We start from the raw sequence: 20,393 nt of genomic DNA, 5'->3' as shown, positions 1-20,393 counted from the left end.
TGACGAAGAAGATTTTTACGGGCATTTGCTTGAAATCGTAGAGGTTGAATACCCGGGGATACCTATCAAAAGAGTAACGTTGTTCAAATGTCATTGGTATGACCCAACTACTACTGGAAATAGCCGCGGAACAAATATTCATAAACGATATAAGTTAGTTGACATACATCAACGTCGCTCGTATCGTTTATATGATCCGTTTGTGTTAGCAAGTCAAGCATGTCAAGTGTATTATCTTCCATATCCGAGTACAAGACAAAATTTAAAAGATTGGAGAGCAGTTTGCAAAGTCAAACAGAACAAATTTGACAAAGAATTAGAACATGAATCCAAAGATGCTGCTTTCCAAGAAGAAAATAGGGACCATATTGAAATTGAAGAAGATGTATCCCACACACCGCTTCTTGATCCATCTGGCGTCATTGTTCAACAGGTGCATGATAATGATGAAGATACTGAAGAAGATGTGGATCTTGTACTGTCAGAAGACGAACAATCCGAAGATGAAGATGTTGAGAACGACGATTATTTTAGTGATGAAGATTAATTTAATTTTTTATATGTAATTATTTAATATTTTGTAATATTTAATACAATTTAATTATAATCTTTCGAATTATTAATATTTTGTAGTTATAATAATAATAATAATTATAATATTGATTTTAACAATAATAATAATATTAATAACGATAACATTTGTAATAAAAATAATAATAATAATAATAATAATAATAATAATAATAATAATAATAATAATAATAATAAAATTAATAATTATAATAATAATAATAAAATTAATAATCATAATAAATATAATAATAATGAAATTAATAATAATAGTAATAATAATAATAATAATAATAATAATAATAATAATGAGAGGTAATAATCGTAATAATAATAATAATGAAATTAATAGTATTAAATAAAGGTAACTGCACAGCCGTCCTGCTGACCAATTACCGAAGCTTAGCGACAAGTTAGCGACGAGTTAGCGACTGCACGTCTGGTCGCCAGACGAAGAAGTCAAACAGTCAGGTCGTGTCATTGCAGGCAGCGACGTCTTGTCTTGTCAAAAGCTGCGCCAAATAACTTTTCCACTGCAGCAAGTCATCAGTGTTCATTCCCGAGGTTTGGCGACGACTCAGCGACCACTATTCCAGACGCTAAGCGGTCGCCCACTTCAGAAGACAAAACGCCAAAAGAAGCCCTAATTTCTCATTTCTTACGTAAACCGCATTATTCTTCTTCATTTTACTTCAACTTCTACTCATCGTTTAATCCTTCGAGTTCTTCATTTACCTTCATTTTCCTTCTCTATTAATTTTCTTTTATCTTCAATTTCTACTCATCTACAACTCTAAAGAACTCATATTTTTATTAAAAGGTTAGTGTTTATTGTTTATTTTTTAAATTATTTCAATGTGTTTTTGATGATGATGATGATGATAAATTATGTTTGAATGCTTTTCTTTTTTTTTTTTATGTTTGATTCCGAATCATTTTTCGAATTTCGAATTATGTGTTCTTGTCTATAAATCATTTTTTATAACTTGAGCATGTGTTCTTGATGATAAATTATGTGTTCTTCTCTATATATCATTTTTTATATGTTTTTAACATTTTCGAATTATGGTATAACTTGAGTATTTTTCATTTTTTTTATGCGTTTTTTGAATTTCGGAGTAATTTATATTTTCGAATTATGAATTATGGTATACTTTGAGCATGTTTTATGTTATATTTTTTTCTAGATTTTTTTTATTTAATATGTAACTTTTGAATTATGAATTTCGGAGTAATTTTTTTTTTATTTAATGCGTTTTTTAATATTTTGTTATTATGAGTTTCGAATTTTTTAGATAAGATTGATTTTAGTATAGATAAGATAAATTGGGACATTTTATTGTATAGATAAGATTGATTTTAGTGAAAAATAATATTAGGATTTAAAATAAATATTGTAGGGAAAATGAGCAACGACGACCATAATGATTGGGCTACCAACTATTTCTTGAATAATTTGTCGAGTAGCCACGACGATAATAACGACGAAGATAACAATAACCGAGTTCAAGGGAGTACTGAAAATACTCCAAGTGATTCTGTTGAAAATATGGAAGAGGATGATGGAGACGATCCTCGTCCGGATCTTCCATGGCTACCAATAATAAACAAGTAAATATTTTAATCATGTTATTATCATTTATATTTTTTCAATATTAAAATTTCAATGTTTACTAATTTTCTTAATTATTGTAAGATTTAATCCGATTTCCGGAAACACCATCGCATCGAAAATAAGGGCTACCTTCAATCATAGGCAAGATGCCGAAGGTAGTACTTGGAAGGGTGTGACAAAACACACCAAAGATTTTTATTTTAATGAGTTTAAGGTAAAATTATTATTTTGTTGTTTATTTTTTGAATTTGTTATGTATAAATTATTTTAAGTAATATATTTGATGGAATATTTATTTGTTTAGAAACAATACAAATGGGACCCTCGTCTTGAACATTTTGTTCGAAGGTCGTGGGAAGAGAAAGCCGCAAAGCGTTATGCGGATATGCTTTTCAAATGGCGTAAGACGTTGAAAAGCAAGCCCGAATTTAAACCTCCTTCCATCGATAATGAGACCTGGGCGCGATGGAAGGCGGATTGGGAACGCCCAGATAATAAAGCCGTTTCGGCTAGAAATTCCTCCAACAGACGTGGAGGAAAAGACAGAGCTGAAGCCACCCATATAGGTGGCTCAATCCCGCACGCAAAAACAATGCGGGATTTGGTGAGTATTTTGTAAATAAAGTATTATTATATTGAATTTTTTTGTTATCTTATGTTAGTTTTAAGTCGTTTTTTTAAATTATTTCAGGAACAATCAAAAGGTCAAAGACCCACGCCCTACGAAATATTTACACGAACGCATGGGGTCTTTGACAATGACACAGGAGATTGTTCCCAATGGACAAATACTAAGTCACAAAAAGTTAATGTAATAATCTATTAAACTTGTTTATTTATTTAATTTTAGTATCAATTAATATTTAGTTTATTGGTAATTGATTTACTTTCATCACTATTAACTTCTAAGACTGCATATATATATATATATATATATATATATATATATATATATATATATATATATATATATATATATATATATATATATATATTTGAGAAAACAGAATTTAAGAAAATGTTCAAGCTTCAACATAGAGCATATTATTGAAATATTTTGAGAGTGATGAGAAGGTTTTGATGCAGAAGTAAATCCCTGTTTGTACGTGTTAACAAATATCAAACCAACAAATGCAACTGTATTAAAGTGAAAATACCAAGACATATTGGGCATTGCACTTCTTTACGAATAGCCTGAAGATCAACATATACAAATCTGTAACAAACCAAAGGCTGAACTCGTCAGGAATGTACAAATAATTGCACTTATCAGCTGCTCAAAGAATCGTTGATGAAAGAACAAACAAAACATATATATCATGGAGATGATTAAGCAACAATCCCACGCAATATGAAAAATAATCTAGTTATCAAAAATCAAAACTAAACAAATGGTTGGCAATGGGAGACTAACTCCAAGAAATTAAACACCTAAAAAAATAGTTGCCAGTTGTCACATATCTCCTAATGCTTTCACATGTATAAATAGAATATACCAGGAAATATACGACCAAATGCAAACAAGTTTTTTAGTTGTGAATGTGCTCACAAGTAGATGAGTACTACATTTTTTCAAAAAGGTATTTCTGATCATACAAGTTATTTACCTTCAATTTCAACTTTCTCCAGCTTTTCTCTTCAATCTTGCTATTTCTGTGTTTAGTGCCTCCACTTGTCTCTCATGGTTCCTCTTCAACGCATGATTGAGCATTTGTTCGTGTCGAAGTTTCTTGTCTGATTCCTCTAGCTGAACCTTTGTTGATCTTAATTCTTCTTCCAAATTTTGGTAGTTCTTCAAAGCATTGGAATCATTCTTGTACTTATGCTCCTTCCTAACTTGAAAATCAAGTATTTTCTTAGCATGTTCAGGAAGAGCGAGGACATTTGGTGGGTATGATATACCCAAATACACTTCTATCACCACCCGAGGATGCAATATACTCATGCCATTTGGAAGAAAACTTGAGGTGCCAACTCCTTGTCCCTCTACTAAGGCATTTTGATAGATCCAATAGATACCCTTATCAATGCCGTAGATGTTTACTTCTTCAACTTCACACTCCCCAACTAAAACTACAGCATGTGTGACTCTCTTACCATCAGGATGATACATTAACTCTTCCAATTGACCATTTTCATTGACCCCAAGGTAAGGACTCTCAGTGTAACGTGGGTAGTCAGCTCGAATTTCAATCACCGCAACTACTGGACGATTGTTTTTGAACAATTTCCTCATATATTCAACATTAATGGCTCCTTCATCAACTATATGTATCTCGTTTAGACAATAATAAGTACCATTCCATAAGGGACACCCCCTCCTAATTGATCTATGGGGATTCTTAACCTCTAAACCACAAGCTTGTTCTAATAGATCCCAAGGCTTCCAAGATCCAATTTTATTGGGGAACATTGACTTAAGTTGTTTGTACCAAGTTTTATGAAGAAAAAGAGGTCCATCTCGAATGTGATACCCCGCCTTGGCCCAACAAATACGCATGTCATACTCTATTTGCCTTGTTGTAGCAGGAAAGCTGCACAAATCTGTTAACAAAAATTATGACTATAAAGCTTTTATTTATATTTGTATTTTTTTATATGGGACTTAAAAAAGAGATGTGAGAGCTGATATAGCCATGGTTGACTAGAGTTGTATTTTAGAGATAGCTTAAGGTTTATTGTAACAGGGAAGCATCCCCTTATTTTAGTACTAGTTATTAGTCACTCATAGAATAGCTAGTTTACCTACTTCAATTCTTTGTTCAATGTACTAGTATGAGTAATTAAATTACTACTTCTACCTATATAAAAGCTCTTTTTCCATTGGCCCTAACCTTAATGTCCTTGACACAGTTTTTTATTAGCTTGTGTTTTGATCTATAATTGCTGCACCAACTTTATTTCACTTTCGATTATGCTCTAATAAATACTCACATTATTCCCTAAATACCTTAATTCTTTTAATACTTTGATTTTAGTGATGAATGCTTCAATTGTGTGAACCTTAGAGAAAGGGACAAGCTTAGCTTGTTTTTGTGTTAGAAAGAAACTGAGATAGATATCCATAAATAAATATTAATGAAAATAGCTGGCTGAGCATTAAAGGAATTATACCTTGGAGTGAATCAAGAGCTGGCTGAACAATTTGATTACCCTCACTGACAAATTTTTCCCAAATGTAGTTGTATTTAAGTCCAGTTCCTATTCAAAAATTTAAGAGCTCAACTCAACAGTTAGAGTACATCACAACAGTTAAATAAAACAATCACAATCAATTAAGTCTAGACTCTAGAGAATGTGAATTGCTTGACTTCCCTTCCAAAAACAAAATGTGGTTGTATTCTTGGATGCAACATAAGTGTATATTGATAAATCAATTTGTTTTTCATCTACTGAACTTCTTGTTGTAAAATAATTATGACCAAAGAATTGTGAAGATGACTACACCATTACAAGAAATTAATGTATTTAGAAGAATATATCTAACTGTTAAGTGACACTTATATCAAAAGGATTAAGAAGAATTAAGAGTAAATGGGAATATTTGTGTAATAAAACAGAAAGAGATGAATTAATTGTGTATGAAACAATGAAAAACACTCAAATATAGACCACCATACAACTATAAACCACAAAACATGTAACTCATAATAGGAGTTTGAGATTAGAAAGGATTAAACAAGGATTTGATCAATCAAACTATAAAGAGTAATAAACTCAGAAAGAAACAAGTTGTTGAAGATTTCGCAATAATAGCTCAAATGCCACAAAGGTAAAGAATCATTAATTCTCATAATAAGGATTAATGTCTTAATGATGACCAAATAAGAGGTAATTGCTACAATCCGGTAGGTACTAATTTTATTTACAAATGACTAATGCCTCTGTTTTTATTTGTTGTTTCCACTTTTCCATCTTATTTATTTGAGAATTTTTTATTGGAGTAAGTCACAACTCTTGTGATGATGAGGATGAATTTGATCACCTAATTGCACACACTATGTCAGACACATTGTAGAGTGATGATGTATGTGAAAAAGATTGTGGACACTTGGAGTTTGGCACTTTAAATGAGGCTTTGAAAGAAGCTAAGAGAGGAGGAATAGTGGAGGTGTGGCATGCTAGCCAACAAAGTAGAAGAGGCTCCAAGGGATTGTAATACATGGAGCCAAGCAAGACAAGCAAAGGGGATGAAGAGCACAGTGCTAGTTCGAGCTACTCCATAGCTCACTCGAGCAAATCGGCAAACAATGGGTGGACTTGTAAGGTGCTCGTTTGAGCATTGTTATGCTCATTCGAGCACCATATTCATCGATACCTCATAGAGGTCACCTATTTCAGTTTTTGGGAGAAATGAGAACATCACTTAAATTATTTAATATATTGAAGTATAATGGCTATTAACAATCCCAAAAAATTACTACTTTTATATTATAGCCAGCCAAATATAAGAAAATCCAACACATAAAATCTATGTGAATTACTAACATAATCAAATTTAATATAGTACAAAAGTAGTAAATGATTCCCTCGTTTCAAATAATACTCCCTCTTATTTACCCTATTTGTCCCATTTTGTTTTTCACACTTGCAGAGGCAACATTTTAATCCTTAATATCTCAAATTATTCTTAATTAAAAATTATAAAAAGTTGATATTAATAATCCTTGTATTGAGAAGAATCAAACAAGATCCCATATGATTATGTTTTAACTTATAGATTAAGAGTAAAATACAAATTAAGAGTGATAAGTGAATAGTGCCCAAAAATAAATGGGAAAAGTAGGGTGAATAGAAGGGAGCAAAAAGTAAGATGTGTAGTTAATATAGAAGTTGATAAGAGGAATTTTGAGTATTGCAATTGATTAGTTTAAGAGTAGAGGGAAATTCAAACTATAATATCTTGCACAATAATATATTTCTCCAAGGCATTAATAGAACAAAAACTAATTAAGAATAACAAAAAGTAGTAATTTTATTTTATATAGGTACACATTACCTTCAGGTTGTTGGGCAGGATGTTTGGACGAGCTAGCACCCTCAACCTCAAGAGTGGTCATATTCCTTGTTTAGGGAATGTGATGAGTAACTGCAAAATGAAAATGAAAGGAAATCGTGAGTAATCAGAGACATTGATAGATAAGACCGTTGAAAAACCTAAAGAAGTTTTGACAGATTATTATTAATCTTTTAGAAATACTCTGTTTTTTTTTTTTTTGACATTCCTTAAAATTAGATTTTCATCAAAATTAGAGGGTGTTGAAACACATTAAAGTTTGTTATATGAGGACTATAACAAACAGATGAACAGACATTCTCTATCTCTTGATGCACCATAGCGCACAAAAAAGAATCATCACTACAGATTAAATCATATCACAGGAAGCTCCATCACTAACCTAAAAAAAACTGCATTTAAATCACATCATAGGATGCTAAACACAAAACGGTCCTGTTGTCCTCCGCAAACAACCCCCATAACCATCCCCTAAAGCTATAATCTAAACAGAAAACAAAATGCATATATCCACAGAAAACAAAAACAAGTTGCATATAGCCACAGAAATACAGGATTCAAAATGCAAATGAAAGAAATAGAAATCAAAATTTTGAATTACAAAGAAACATCAACAATCAAAACTTTTTTTGTAGTGAATAGGATCATATCCAAACTCAAAGGAAGACAACAAATCCACATTCCACAAGCAACCAATGTAAGCATAATATCATTTTTTACTCATCGTCCAAAACCAAACAAACAGCTAAAAGCACCAACATACAATAACAATGTAAACACAACCCTAAGTCAAGGTCGGAATTTAGTGCACATACTTCAATATCAAGAAAAAGGCTCACTGTAAAATATTTAAAGGTTGGATTCTGGAGATTCAAAACCAAACAGATTTTGTATTACTAAACAAATACTACTTTAAAACAATCCTAGTGAATAGTAGCACTACAACTTCCATTAAAAAAATGTAGAATCAACACAAAAAAGGAGACGATCGTACTATTTTCTACGGCCAGTGAACAAAAATAACCAACAAAGTGATATGCAGTGAGGGGGAAGAGCAGCTGCAGGTTTATCACAAAACGACAACTAATTTGATTTTGTAGTATTTTACACTATAAAAATATTACATGTACCTACACGGCATGCTCATTTAAGTGTGGTAAACTTTTTTGCAATTAGATTCGGTTGGATTTCGAATCGGTTATTTTTCGGATGCGTGTTACGACGGGTCACACTCGGGTCGGGTCGATTAGTCAGTTCAGTTGAAGATTGATTATTCAAGCTATCAGGTTAGCATCGGTTCGGTGTCAGTTGAAGTTCGAGTTGAGTGCCAATTGGTCTCGGGTTGTCATCGGTTAATAATTGGTTCGGTTTTACCAGGTACAGATCGGGTTAGGGTACTTTTCAAGTAGAATTCGGTTATGAAATACTAATTAATATCGATCGAGTTAATATCATATTAAGTTGTTAGTCATTTTTTAATTGATGATGAGATTCCCTTTACGTAAAGCAATATAATTAAAATGTAAATCAATTAGTGATTATTACTTTGTTACTTTTACTTGTTTGACTGTAATTTAAAATTAAATAACTATCAGTTTTCATCTAATTTGATTAAAAGTAGTTAAATAAACATTGACCATTAATTATTCACTCTAATATATGAAGCCATGTATTTATAAAATTTAATTTATTAAAATATCTATTATTTTATTAGATTAACTAATAAGATGATTGAATATGAGTCGATTATACTTCTATGTTAAAAATTGGTTCAGGTTTACAGTAGTTCAATTAAAAATTCCTTCGGGTTAAGTCGGTTTTAGCCGGATTGAGTTCGGTTTCGAGCATGATTAGGTTCGGATATGACTCGGGTCGGTCACTATTAGATTCGGGTAATATCAGTTAACGGTTATTTGTCAGTTATAAAAATTGGTCGCAGCTCGGGTTCGATTTTCCCATTTTCGGTTATGTACTGGTTCGGGTACAACTTCGGTTCGGGTTATGTCGGTTCGATAAACCTAAAAAAGAAACACATTTTCGGGTCGGTTTACTTTCGGGTCGGGTCACATTTGAATAGCTCTACTCATAAGCATGGCTACAAATCAATTTAATAATGTTAAAATTTTATATATTCAACCACACTAATAAGCGTGGCTAAAGGACAATTAGAAAAATATATAATCAACTCAGCCACACCAATAAGCGTAGTTAAAGCACAATTAAAAATATGAAAGTGATTAAATCAGCCACACTAGTAAGTGTGATGATGTGCAAATTTTAATTAACCGTAAGCACATGGGGTACTTGTAGCTATATGTGTCGAACTCAGGGAAACGAGTTAATAAACCGTAAGCACACTAGTAACAAGAAGATTTTGTTTGAACTTGATATTAATTCTAGGCGAGATGCTTTTTCCTAAAATATCATTTCCTCCCTACTACGGTGCTTGGAAATAAACCGGAAATATGTTCTGAGATTCAAAGAATCAAACTAAAATCCCAGCACATGGAATTTAGAATGATGTAAGAGAAACTTAAATGGAAGAAGATACGGAAAATTACAAACGAGGATTACAAGTTCTCGATGTAAAGTGTTAGAGAGGATAAGAAATTCAGAAGTTACATGTATGTCTCATGTAAATCTCATGTGTCCAATAACTTACACATGCCTTCTATATTTATAGAAGAGCATACAACCATTCATGAAGTAATATGTCACTTCATGAACCACAACATCGATTCAGGAATCAATGTCGATCATAAATCAATACATCCCAATATATTCAGTTAATATAACCATATTAACCGTAGGTAGTTATTGCATAACCAACAATACCGAATAAAACGAGCATTGCAAAAACAAGCGCGAAAGTAGCGGGCCGCGACAAAAGTCACGAGCCGCGACCTGTACTTATACCAAAACAGGAACTTTTTGCAATCTTGGGATATTTCTAATTAATTATTTATTTAATTAATTTATTTGATTTAATTAGAGCTATCATTTCCCATGACCATTATACGCTCTAAATGACAACAGTTGTTCTCTTGATTGTGCCAACTTTGATTGAGGATAAAACAGTCCCAAAACTGATAAAGTCTTTTAGATCAAATTAGAGTCTTTCTTAGAAGGTACATGGCTATTAGTGGACTCTAATGATAAAATAGCTCATTACATTATATATTAGTCATATTCTCTCTTAAATCGCACTAACGAAGTATGAGAGGAAAAGGATATTAATTACTTAAAACTAAAAGGAATTACATTACTCGAAAAGCATATTCAACTTTGAGAATGAGTGATTGCTTCATAATGTTCGTTGAGAAACTCTGTTTAGTGATGTGGTTAATGCTTTGGAGCTTCATTTAATTATGTTAACTCACTTTATTTAACTTCATTCGATTTTCACATCACCTTTGAATTATGTGTAGAGTAGAATATGGCTGATGCACTTTAACTTATTAATCCTTTTTAACCATGATGATAGTAGCCAGAAGGATACAAATAATTGACCTTTTAAATAAGGATAAATAAGTCTCATTTGTACTTATTTTATATATGTCGTGTTTCAATTTCTCTATTTGTTTTTCTGTGGGCTATTGTTAGGTAACATTTCTTCTAGAACAGTAAAATTCAACTATGCATAAGTTAATCAATCCTGCCAAGTTATTGCTACTATCTTTTAGTGTTCTATTGCTATAATAATGTTGTTTTTGCTTGTTGCGTTGTTTCAATAAGTTTTTAAGCTGATTTTAGTCGTCATTCCAACTATCGGTATTCCATCGGTAGCAGACCTCGACTCGACCAACCAACAACATCGTAAAACAACCTCGACAACAAAGCTGCCCAAACAGTAGCCATTCAACAAGCCAAGCAACCCATCAACAATGGACGTCTAACACCCATCAGTTGTAACACGAAAGTGTATTAAATAGCATTATATAAAATAGAAGTGTATAAATCCTTCAATACGTTTTCATGCCCTACATTGATACTGTTGTGTACAATTACCTATACATCTTTAGCCCTTGCATTCTTCACACCTGCATTCTTTACCTATATATGCATTCGTAATATTGTTAACAGAAATAAAAAATCATTATGAAAAATTCAATAGTGTAACTTGAGAGACCGCATGCGTAGCACTTGACCCCACAACTAGTTTTAGAAAAATGCAGGTGTATGGAAATTTTTTGGAGAAAGAAAAAATCAGATGAAATAAGTGATACTATCGGCTATCCTCATGCACTTTCATTTTTCAGGTTCTACAACTATGAGATAACGATCTTTGAAAGCCGACAATTTTCATGGTTTTGTTTAAATACGCTAAGTACTGGCATAATCCTTTGATATTAATAACTGATAGTGGATAATTTTGTGATTTTTTCATTCCATATTGTTTATGTTTTTTTGGTTTGTGGTGTGGAAGGATATTTGGAGTAACCAATTTGTTCATGCCTTTTTCATTTTGGTGCAAACTAAGGCTGATAAAGCATCATATTCATGGATTCATTGATTTTCTTTAATAATTCCTCTCTAATCTTGACAATCATTGTTGATTTGATAGTTTCAGTTGTTAAATAATTTGTAGGATACTACAATAAATGGGGCTTTATTCAACAGCATTTGCTACCACGATCTGTAATGATGCTGTCCTTCAGAAGGTCATAAAGTGGAAAAGATTATGTTTTTCTATCCTCAGAACTTCCATTGACTGAACAACTCTCTGTTATTGACTTAGTGAGTTTAATCACCTTCACAAGGTCAGTCATCCTAATTTTATTAATTTTCCAATCACTTTCGTTTTAATGACATCTCCAATCAGGGCTTGTTCTTGTAAATGTGTCGTTTATTTCAATGCATCAATGGTGCATTTGAGTTCACCCTGATGTGTTCATTTTTACCAAATAAAATTTTTGCCAGAAGATGTTATTTTTATTTTCCTTGTTAAGTAGAACAATGCTTTTGATTTGATGGCATTTTGTAGTGCCCAGGCAATGGGTTTCTAATGTTCAATTATTAGACGCCATTTTTTATGGAAGTTAATGATTCGGGATTGTACTCGATCTTCTTGGTATTGTTAGGTTTGTGTCGTGCAACTTCGAAGTTGTTGGATCATACTCTTTGTTGTGCACTAAATTGTTCATTTGGATGTTTGCGATTCATGAATATCGACTCTATAACAATGTTCCAAGCAGTAAAGCTTTGGTGTTTGTAAACACTTAGAAGGTTTGGACTTGGGAGTGAAAGGACTCATCTATAGAGATGTGTATTACGCTTTCGATTTAAATCAAAATAAATGTCCTATAATTTTATTATTTGCACTTGTCCATTATAATTAAATTATAAACTATTATAATTAATAATAATGTATCATAACTAAGCAAATTTTAAAATAATAAAGGCCCATTTAAAGCCCATATAAAGCCCAATTCATTTTCAAAATAAAAGGCACATTTAAAACCCACCCGATATAAAGCCCATTTTTTAAGGGCCGAAGGCCCATTGCACACTCCTAATCACTCATAATAAAGCGTGTGCAGAGTGTGTGTGGGTTCACAACTTGAGAAAAAAAAAGTTTCTTTACTTTGTTGGGTTTGTTTGTATTAAGTAGCCTTAAGTTTTTGGTTTCTGAAATTCCTTACATTTTGCCTAATAATAATAATAATAATAATAATAATAATAATAAATATTTTGCACATTTGTTTTAAACAATTAACTTGGAGTGTATTCTCAATTCTGATATAGCACTTGAGAAAATACAAACATGTTCCACAGAGTTTGTAAACATTATAGTCAAATCATCAGTCCATGCAATATAAAATATCACGCACCACTCTGTAGTCTGTATGGCGTAGCTGCGCAAAAGAAGTCCAGACTCATGAATTTACCTACAGTCTACAGACATTGACAAAAATAAGACTTCATAATAGTAAAAGTCTAGTAGTACAACTTATTCTTTATTAATCAATCAATCTCATAGAGACTCCGGCAAGTATCATAAAACACACTAAGGATTCCAATTCACCAAATACAAAAATAAGACCTACTAGATAATAAAGCTAGGCAGAACAAAAAACATGAAGAGGTAGAAAGGATGTTTGTGGTTCCTACATGCACGTGTTTTATTGCCTACTAGTTAGATACACGTGTACTACACGGTTTTATAAAATTTAAAATAATTATATACTTCTACTAGATTATAAATCTAGTAAATTGATTCGTTCGTGTAGGTAATCCCCACATACACTTAATGTACGTGTATCATTTCCCACTTCTTAATAGAGTCAATTTTCATGGACATGTGCATTGATAAAACAAGAATGAGATTTTAAGTAATTAAATTCAGAAGAAAAAATCTTCTACACAATAATTTATTTGTGAAACATGATCCTTACCAATAGGGCGTGTAAACCGGAGATGGAGGATATCCCAAATCATTGGTATCGTAGCCTTGGTCCAAAATTGATTTTCTAAAAGACCAAATACAAAACACATAATTATATTATAATACCATGAAAAACAAAAACAAAAGTAAGAAATGGGGAGGTGAAATAACATCATTACCCATTTTTCCTAGTTTTCTCCTTGACTGAATCCATAGGCGTAGCTCCACCACTCTTTGGCGACATCTCAGCTGAGAATTCAACCAAAAATTCAAGATCAAAATCAACGTAACATTAAATAAGTAAAACAAATGACTCAACTGCCACCCAAGTGAGTATGTGAGCGATTACGTATAGTATCGGAAACATCATCATAACTGCGCGTTAAAAGTTCAGCAGGGGGATGCTTAATGTCGGCGTTTTCTCCGCACTCCTTGCAGCCATGAGATTTACCTACGGACATTAGAAATTATTCACAATTAATGACGATAAAAAAGGTCGTATGTGGAATAACTCGGACCATTTCATTCCAATTATAAAGAGATATATATTATGATTCTTGTTGAGTGAAGAATAAGAAGTCAAACAATTTGTTCTCTTAATCATTTTCTTAAAGAGAAAAGAAACTCCACCATTTAATATATCACAATAAGTGACTATATGAACATCGTTTGGACCAATGAGCATCTCGCCAAAGAAGAGCTTAATGGAAGAATCGGAATCCTGATTGGCTGGTTTAGCTGTGAAATTGCAATGGAGCGCAATACCATCAGGCTTCATTATGGCACCACTTGTCAACGCTTCTACAAGCTCATAGTTGGTACCCTGTAAATTATGCATGGTTAACAAAAGACAACAAAAACACAAACAATAGAAGACTAAAAGCAGAAAAAACAAGGACTTCTAGGGGGGAAAAAACAAGGCTATAATCACCTTTTCATTGTTGTAGTGCTCCAATAATCTTTGAGCACCTCTAAGAGTTTGACGACGATGCCCTTCAATGTGATACTCCTCGTCCTCGGGATACCTTGATCATGAAATGAGTTTTGAGTGCAAAACAGTAATCAGAAAACATGGGTTTCCATAACAAGAATTTATTTCATAGACATAAGCCTTATCTCTGCAAGGGTTATCTATAGAGGAGAACAAGAATGCCGAGGAGTAGAAAGGAAAAGCAAAATTATGTAAATCCTTTCCAGCCATAGGAACATACGACACAGAGGAGAAATGGCAAGGGACAACAATGAGCATCAAAAGCATTCCAAAAGTCTCATACAAGTAATATCATGCATAATTGCAAAGGACTAAGAGTGTAATCTTAATTTAGTCCACGGCTGAAGAGAATGTAAGTGCCATAGTTAGGTAAAGCTAAATTACATTAATATAAGAAAAATAAACGCAAGGGCAGAATACACAACATGTTATATAAAATGAACAATTGGAAAAAAGACAAAAATCTATGTCAAATTTGGGTGATAAAATTGATTGATGAACCATAGGGAAAAGTGGAACAGCAACGAGATTAATTAGTGCAGCAAAAAAAAAATGTCGTTATGAAAACAGAGATTCCAACATATTCCATTGCATCAAACTCGAATTCATTGTCCAAATTTGAACTCTAGATGCATTGTGCACATTAATCAATCTAGCCAGAAAACATGAAGCTACAACTTATGCACATCAATCAGTCCATGATAAACTAGATTATTGTCAATAAAACAGGTAACCACACTTTGTGGAGACTACTGAAAGCATGACAATAGAAGTGATGATGAAGCTTACTCGTAGGGAGGACAAACCGGAGATTGAGGATATTCCATTGCATCAAACTCGAATTCATTGTCCAAATTTGAACTACTAAGAAGCCAAAAGTCATAAAGCAAAATTGTGATAGCAAGTAATTGAGACAGAAAGAAAACAACTAATCCACAATAATAATTTCATGAAACATCATAGGTAACATAAATCAAATATTGAGAATATTTGAGGTCATCCCTTACGTAACCTTGCTCCACAATTGATTTACTAAAAGAAAAAAATACAAAAAGCAATAAAATTCCATTTAACTTGTTTTTATAACATCATTACCCATATTCCAAAGTTTTTTCCTTCTTCGCAGAATTAATAGGCACAGTTGCACATCTCTTTGGCGACATCTCACCTGAGAATTCAACCAAAAATTCAAGATCAAAATCAATGTAACATTAAATAAGTAAAACAAATGACTGAACTGCCACCCAAACGAGTATGTGAGCGATTACGTATAGTATCGGAAACATCATAATAACTGCGCGTTAAAAGTTCAGCAGGGGGATGCTTAATGTCGGCGTTTTCTCCGCAATCCTTGCAGCCATGAGATTTACCTACGGACATTAGAAATTATTCACAATTAATGACGATAAAAAAGGTCGTATGTGGAATAACTCGGACCATTTCATTCCAATTATAAATAGATATATATTATGATTCTTGTTGAGTGAAGAATAAGAAGTCAAACAATTTGTTCTCTTAATCATTTTCTTAAAGAGAAAAGAAACTCCACCATTTAATATATCACAATAAGTGACTATATGAACATCGTTTGGACCAATGAGCATCTCGCCAAAGAAGAGCTTAATGGAAGAATCGGAATCCTGATTGGCTGGTTTAGCTGTGAAATTGCAATGGAGCGCAATACCATCAGGCTTCATTATGGCACCACTTGTCAACGCTTCTACAAGCTCATAGTTGGTACCCTGTAAATTATGCATGGTTAACAAAAGACAACAAAAACACAAACAATAGAAGACTAAAAGCAGAAAAAACAAGGACTTCTAGGGGGGAAAAAACAAGGCTATAATCACCTTTTCATTGTTGTAGTGCTCCAATAATCTTTGAGCACCTCTAAGAGTTTGACGACGATGCCCTTCAATGTGATACTCCTCGTCCTCGGGATACCTTGATCATGAAATGAGTTTTGAGTGCAAAACAGTAATCAGAAAACATGGGTTTCCATAACAAGAATTTATTTCATAGACATAAGCCTTATCTCTGCAAGGGTTATCTATAGAGGAGAACAAGAATGCCGAGGAGTAGAAAGGAAAAGCAAAATTATGTAAATCCTTTCCAGCCATAGGAACATACGACACAGAGGAGAAATGGCAAGGGACAACAATGAGCATCAAAAGCATTCCAAAAGTCTCATACAAGTAATATCATGCATAATTGCAAAGGACTAAGAGTGTAATCTTAATTTAGTCCACGGCTGAAGAGAATGTAAGTGTCATAGTTAGGTAAAGCTAAATTACATTAATATAAGAAAAATAAACGCAAGGGCAGAATACACAACATGTTATATAAAATGAACAATCGGAAAAAAGACAAAAATCTATGTCAAATTTGGGTGATAAAATTGATTGATGAACCATAGGGAAAAGTGGAACAGCAACGAGATTAATTAGTGCAGCAAAAAAAAATGTCGTTATGAAAACAGAGATTCCAACATATTCCATTGCATCAAACTCGAATTCATTGTCCAAATTTGAACTCTAGATGCATTGTGCACATTAATCAATCTAGCCAGAAAACATGAAGCTACAACTTATGCATATCAATCAGTCCATGATAAACTAGATTATTGTCAATAAAACAGGTAACCACACTTTGTGGAGACTACTGAAAGCATGACAATAGAAGTGATGATGAAGCTTACTCGTAGGGAGGACAAACCGGAGATTGAGGATATTCCATTGCATCAAACTCGAATTCATTGTCCAAATTTGAACTACTAAGAAGCCAAAAGTCATAAAGCAAAAATGTGATAGCAAGTAATTGAGACAGAAAGAAAACAACAAATCCACAATAATAATTTCATGAAACATCATAGGTAACATAAATTAAATATTGAGAATATTTGAGGTCATCCCTTACGTAACCTTGCTCCACAATTGATTTACTAAAAGAAAAAAATACAAAAAGCAATAAAATTCCATTTAACTTGTTTTTATAACATCATTACCCATATTCCAAAGTTTTTTGCTTCTTTGCAGAATTAAGAGGCACAGTTGCACATCTCTTTGGCGACATCTCACCTGAGAATTCAACCAAAAATTCAAGATCAAAATCAACGTAACATTAAATAAGTAAAACAAATGACTGAACTGCCACCCAAGCGAGTATGTGAGCGATTACGTATAGTATCGGAAACATCATAATAACTGCGCGTTAAAAGTTCAGCAGGGGGATGCTTAATGTCGGCGTTTTCTCCGCAATCCTTGGAGCCATGAGATTTACCTACGGACATTAGAAATTATTCACAATTAATGACGATAAAAAAGGTCGTATGTGGAATAACTCGGACCATTTCATTCCAATTATAAATAGATATATATTATGATTCTTGTTGAGTGAAGAATAAGAAGTCAAACAATTTGTTCTCTTAATCATTTTCTTAAAGAGAAAAGAAACTCCACCATTTAATATATCACAATAAGTGACTTTATCAACATCGTCTGGACCAATGAGCATCTCGCCAAAGAAGAGCTTAATGGAAGAACCGGAATCCTGATTGGCTGGTTTAGCTGTGAAATTGCAATGGAGCGCAATACCATCAGGCATCATTATGGCACCACTTCTCAACGCTTCTACAAGCTCATAGTTGGTACCCTGTAAATTATGCATGGTTAACAAAAGACAACAAAAACACAAACAATAGAAGACTAAAAGCGGAAAAAACAAGGACTTCTAGGGGGAAAAAACAAGGCTATAATCACCTTTCCACTGTTGTAGTGCTCCAATAATCTTTGAGCACCTCTAAGAGTTTGATCACGATGCCCTTCAATGTGATCCTCCTCGTCCTCGGGATGTATCAATTGGGTTACATCTCTGGGGGACAAAGTGGAACATAAAGGGAGTGCAAAATAATGTAAATCCTAAGTAGCCAAAGGAACATATAACAGAGTGGAGAAATGGTAATGGACAAACAAAGTGCATCGTAAAGCCTCTTGTCATATATGAGTTTTTTTTTTAACAATCACTAAATTAAGATCAAGAATAAACACCCTAATCTTTTAAGATACAAGCTTATCTCGTTTAGAAATTGGTTAAAACAACCCCAAACAATAACTAAGCATATAAACACAACCTACACCAAACAACTCACTCTTATGTTAAGGGAATGTAAATTTGGACGAAGATTTGACGAATTGAGGTTGTTGATAGCGACAGGGGAAAATGCTTATTGAAAGGGCATCATCATTTTTTGTAAACCCTAAGTTGTACTTGTTATAAACAAATTGACGAAACAATTCATAATCATCATCAATATCTAAATCCCAAATTCAATTGAAGAAACAGATTGAAGAAACCGATGGAAGAAACTATAAAATCCATACTAATTCTTGTATTTCAGATAGATCGAGAAACAGAGAAATAAAAGTACATACAGCGGTAGACGGTTGATCATGATTGGACTCACACCGGCAGATGACTGACGGTGGTCGGAGAGGGGAAGAGGAGAAGAACGGTGCAGAGGATGAAAGGAGAACAACCGAGAAGATCGAGAAGTAGCTTTCTGATAATAGCAAATTTTCAATAAGTTTTTGAAGTTTAATTGATGACAGTTTTTTTTCTTTTCTTTAAAAATATACTCTTTTTTTTAAGTGTCTTTAAAAATATACTTTAATAAATGTTTTGTAATGTTTGGTTATTATTATTTTGCAACTAAAAAAATGTTGCAATCATGAATTATGAATATTTGTTTATGCAAAGAAATTGGTCAACTTAACGTGAGAAGGAAGAGACCCTTTGTAAAATGGATCCTGCTGCTGAAGAGTCCGAATACTCAAATTGGGTTCGGCTATTGACCTGCAAAATGAACAGAGAGTCACTTATTCGGGGGTTGCTTCCCGAAAAGCCTCTCCGACGCTCTAGTCAGTGGTCGGAAATGTGGAACAAGAAATAAATGTTAGTAGTTGAGAGAGAGGGAGTTTTTGGTGAGAAAAAGACATACCTTAAATGGTAATAAATAAGGGTATTTATATGGCAATAAATGACATGAGTTGATTGTTCCAGGGGTATTTTGGTAATTTCACCCTTAAGGTGGGCTCTCTTGATATCTTGACTGACTTCTAGGGGTTTTGGGCCTTTTGACTAGGCCCATCAGATTAGGGCTCGTTGACCCCATAATAATACTTCCTTCAATTCATTACTAATGTCTCATTTGCTTTATACACTTTATCCAATTCACTTATTCAATCGTTAATATCTCTAATTGTTAATAATTAAAAATTATGAAAAGTTAATATGAATAATCGTTATGTACCGAAATCGGATTTGACGATACATGGAATGGAAGTTTGGGTGAGCGTGGGCGCACCCAGTTGGCCAAAGGATCGGTTAGCATTGTTGGCCATTTGGTCTTGTTGTCGCCTTAACCGCCTTAGGCGTTCGGCATTCAGTCTACGGGCAGTAGCTTCGATCTCTAGGTCGTATTGCTCTAGAGATCGAGCTCTTCTATGCATTCAAAGAACTTAAACACAAAGGGGTCTAGGATAGGGGACAACAAGCAAGTGTAAAGTAGATCAATCAACAAAACAAAAGGATTATGCGTCGCCTCCCCAGCAACGGCGCCAAAAACTTGATAGGTGCAAATTTTAATAACTGCAAGCGCACGGTTTACTTTGAGAAGTTCCACATAATATAACTTCAAGCTATAAAAATTAGTTTATGCAAACTTCCTTTTAACACTCCCTCTCATTTTCTATCTCTTATGTTCATTCTCCACTACATTCCTCATCTCATTTTCTATTTCATTATATTTCTTCTAAGC

The 20,393-nt window shown here is 33.2% G+C and overlaps 2 protein-coding genes across 3 annotated transcripts; both read right to left on the bottom strand.

Moving 5' to 3' along the window:
• Positions 1-3,609: 3,609 nt before the first annotated feature.
• On the bottom strand, positions 3,610-5,809 carry LOC130806065 (uncharacterized). The gene is made up of 2 exons (XM_057670986.1): positions 5,300-5,809; positions 3,610-4,729 (listed from the first exon to the last, which is right to left on the bottom strand). The coding sequence occupies exon 2, from the start codon at positions 4,683-4,685 to the stop codon at positions 3,801-3,803; it is 885 nt and encodes a 294-aa protein (XP_057526969.1). The 5' UTR covers positions 4,686-4,729; positions 5,300-5,809; the 3' UTR covers positions 3,610-3,800.
• A 7,046-nt stretch (positions 5,810-12,855) lies between these two features.
• LOC130806055 (uncharacterized) lies at positions 12,856-19,269 on the bottom strand. Of its 2 annotated transcripts, XM_057670965.1 has the most exons (17): positions 19,009-19,269; positions 18,337-18,448; positions 18,037-18,229; positions 17,756-17,857; positions 17,583-17,655; positions 17,277-17,351; positions 16,429-16,522; positions 16,128-16,320; positions 15,847-15,948; positions 15,674-15,746; positions 15,368-15,442; positions 14,519-14,612; positions 14,218-14,410; positions 13,937-14,038; positions 13,767-13,836; positions 13,598-13,672; positions 12,856-13,097 (listed from the first exon to the last, which is right to left on the bottom strand). In XM_057670965.1, coding segments are annotated over exons 1-17 (1,647 nt in total). In that variant the 5' UTR covers positions 19,029-19,269; the 3' UTR covers positions 12,856-13,096. The 2 variants fall into 2 exon arrangements, with proteins under 2 accessions (XP_057526948.1, XP_057526956.1); XM_057670973.1 differs by lacking the exon at positions 18,337-18,448 and having other exon boundaries at positions 19,009-19,222.
• Between the last annotated feature and the right edge of the window lie 1,124 nt (positions 19,270-20,393).

Source organism: Amaranthus tricolor, chromosome 1, assembly GCF_026212465.1.
Source record: "Amaranthus tricolor cultivar Red isolate AtriRed21 chromosome 1, ASM2621246v1, whole genome shotgun sequence".
Taxonomy (NCBI): Eukaryota; Viridiplantae; Streptophyta; class Magnoliopsida; order Caryophyllales; family Amaranthaceae; genus Amaranthus; species Amaranthus tricolor.
Note: the sequence above shows the minus strand (reverse complement) of the source record. Positions and strands in the feature narration are given on the sequence as shown.

What these genes read in the sequence shown, in the direction of transcription:
- LOC130806065 (XM_057670986.1), bottom strand. Translation starts at nt 4,685, where the DNA reads ATGCGTATTTGTTGGGCCAAGGCGGGGTATCACATTCGAGATGGACCT.
- LOC130806055 (XM_057670965.1), bottom strand. Translation starts at nt 19,028, where the DNA reads ATGATCAACCGTCTACCGCT. An exon ending in CCGGTTTGTCCTCCCTACGA is followed by an intron (nt 16,523 to 17,276) that starts GTAAGCTTCATC and finishes TTCATGATCAAG; the next exon opens with GTATCCCGAGGACGAGGAGT. An exon ending in TTATTGTGATATATTAAATG is followed by an intron (nt 15,949 to 16,127) that starts GTGGAGTTTCTT and finishes TAATGTCCGTAG; the next exon opens with GTAAATCTCATGGCTGCAAG.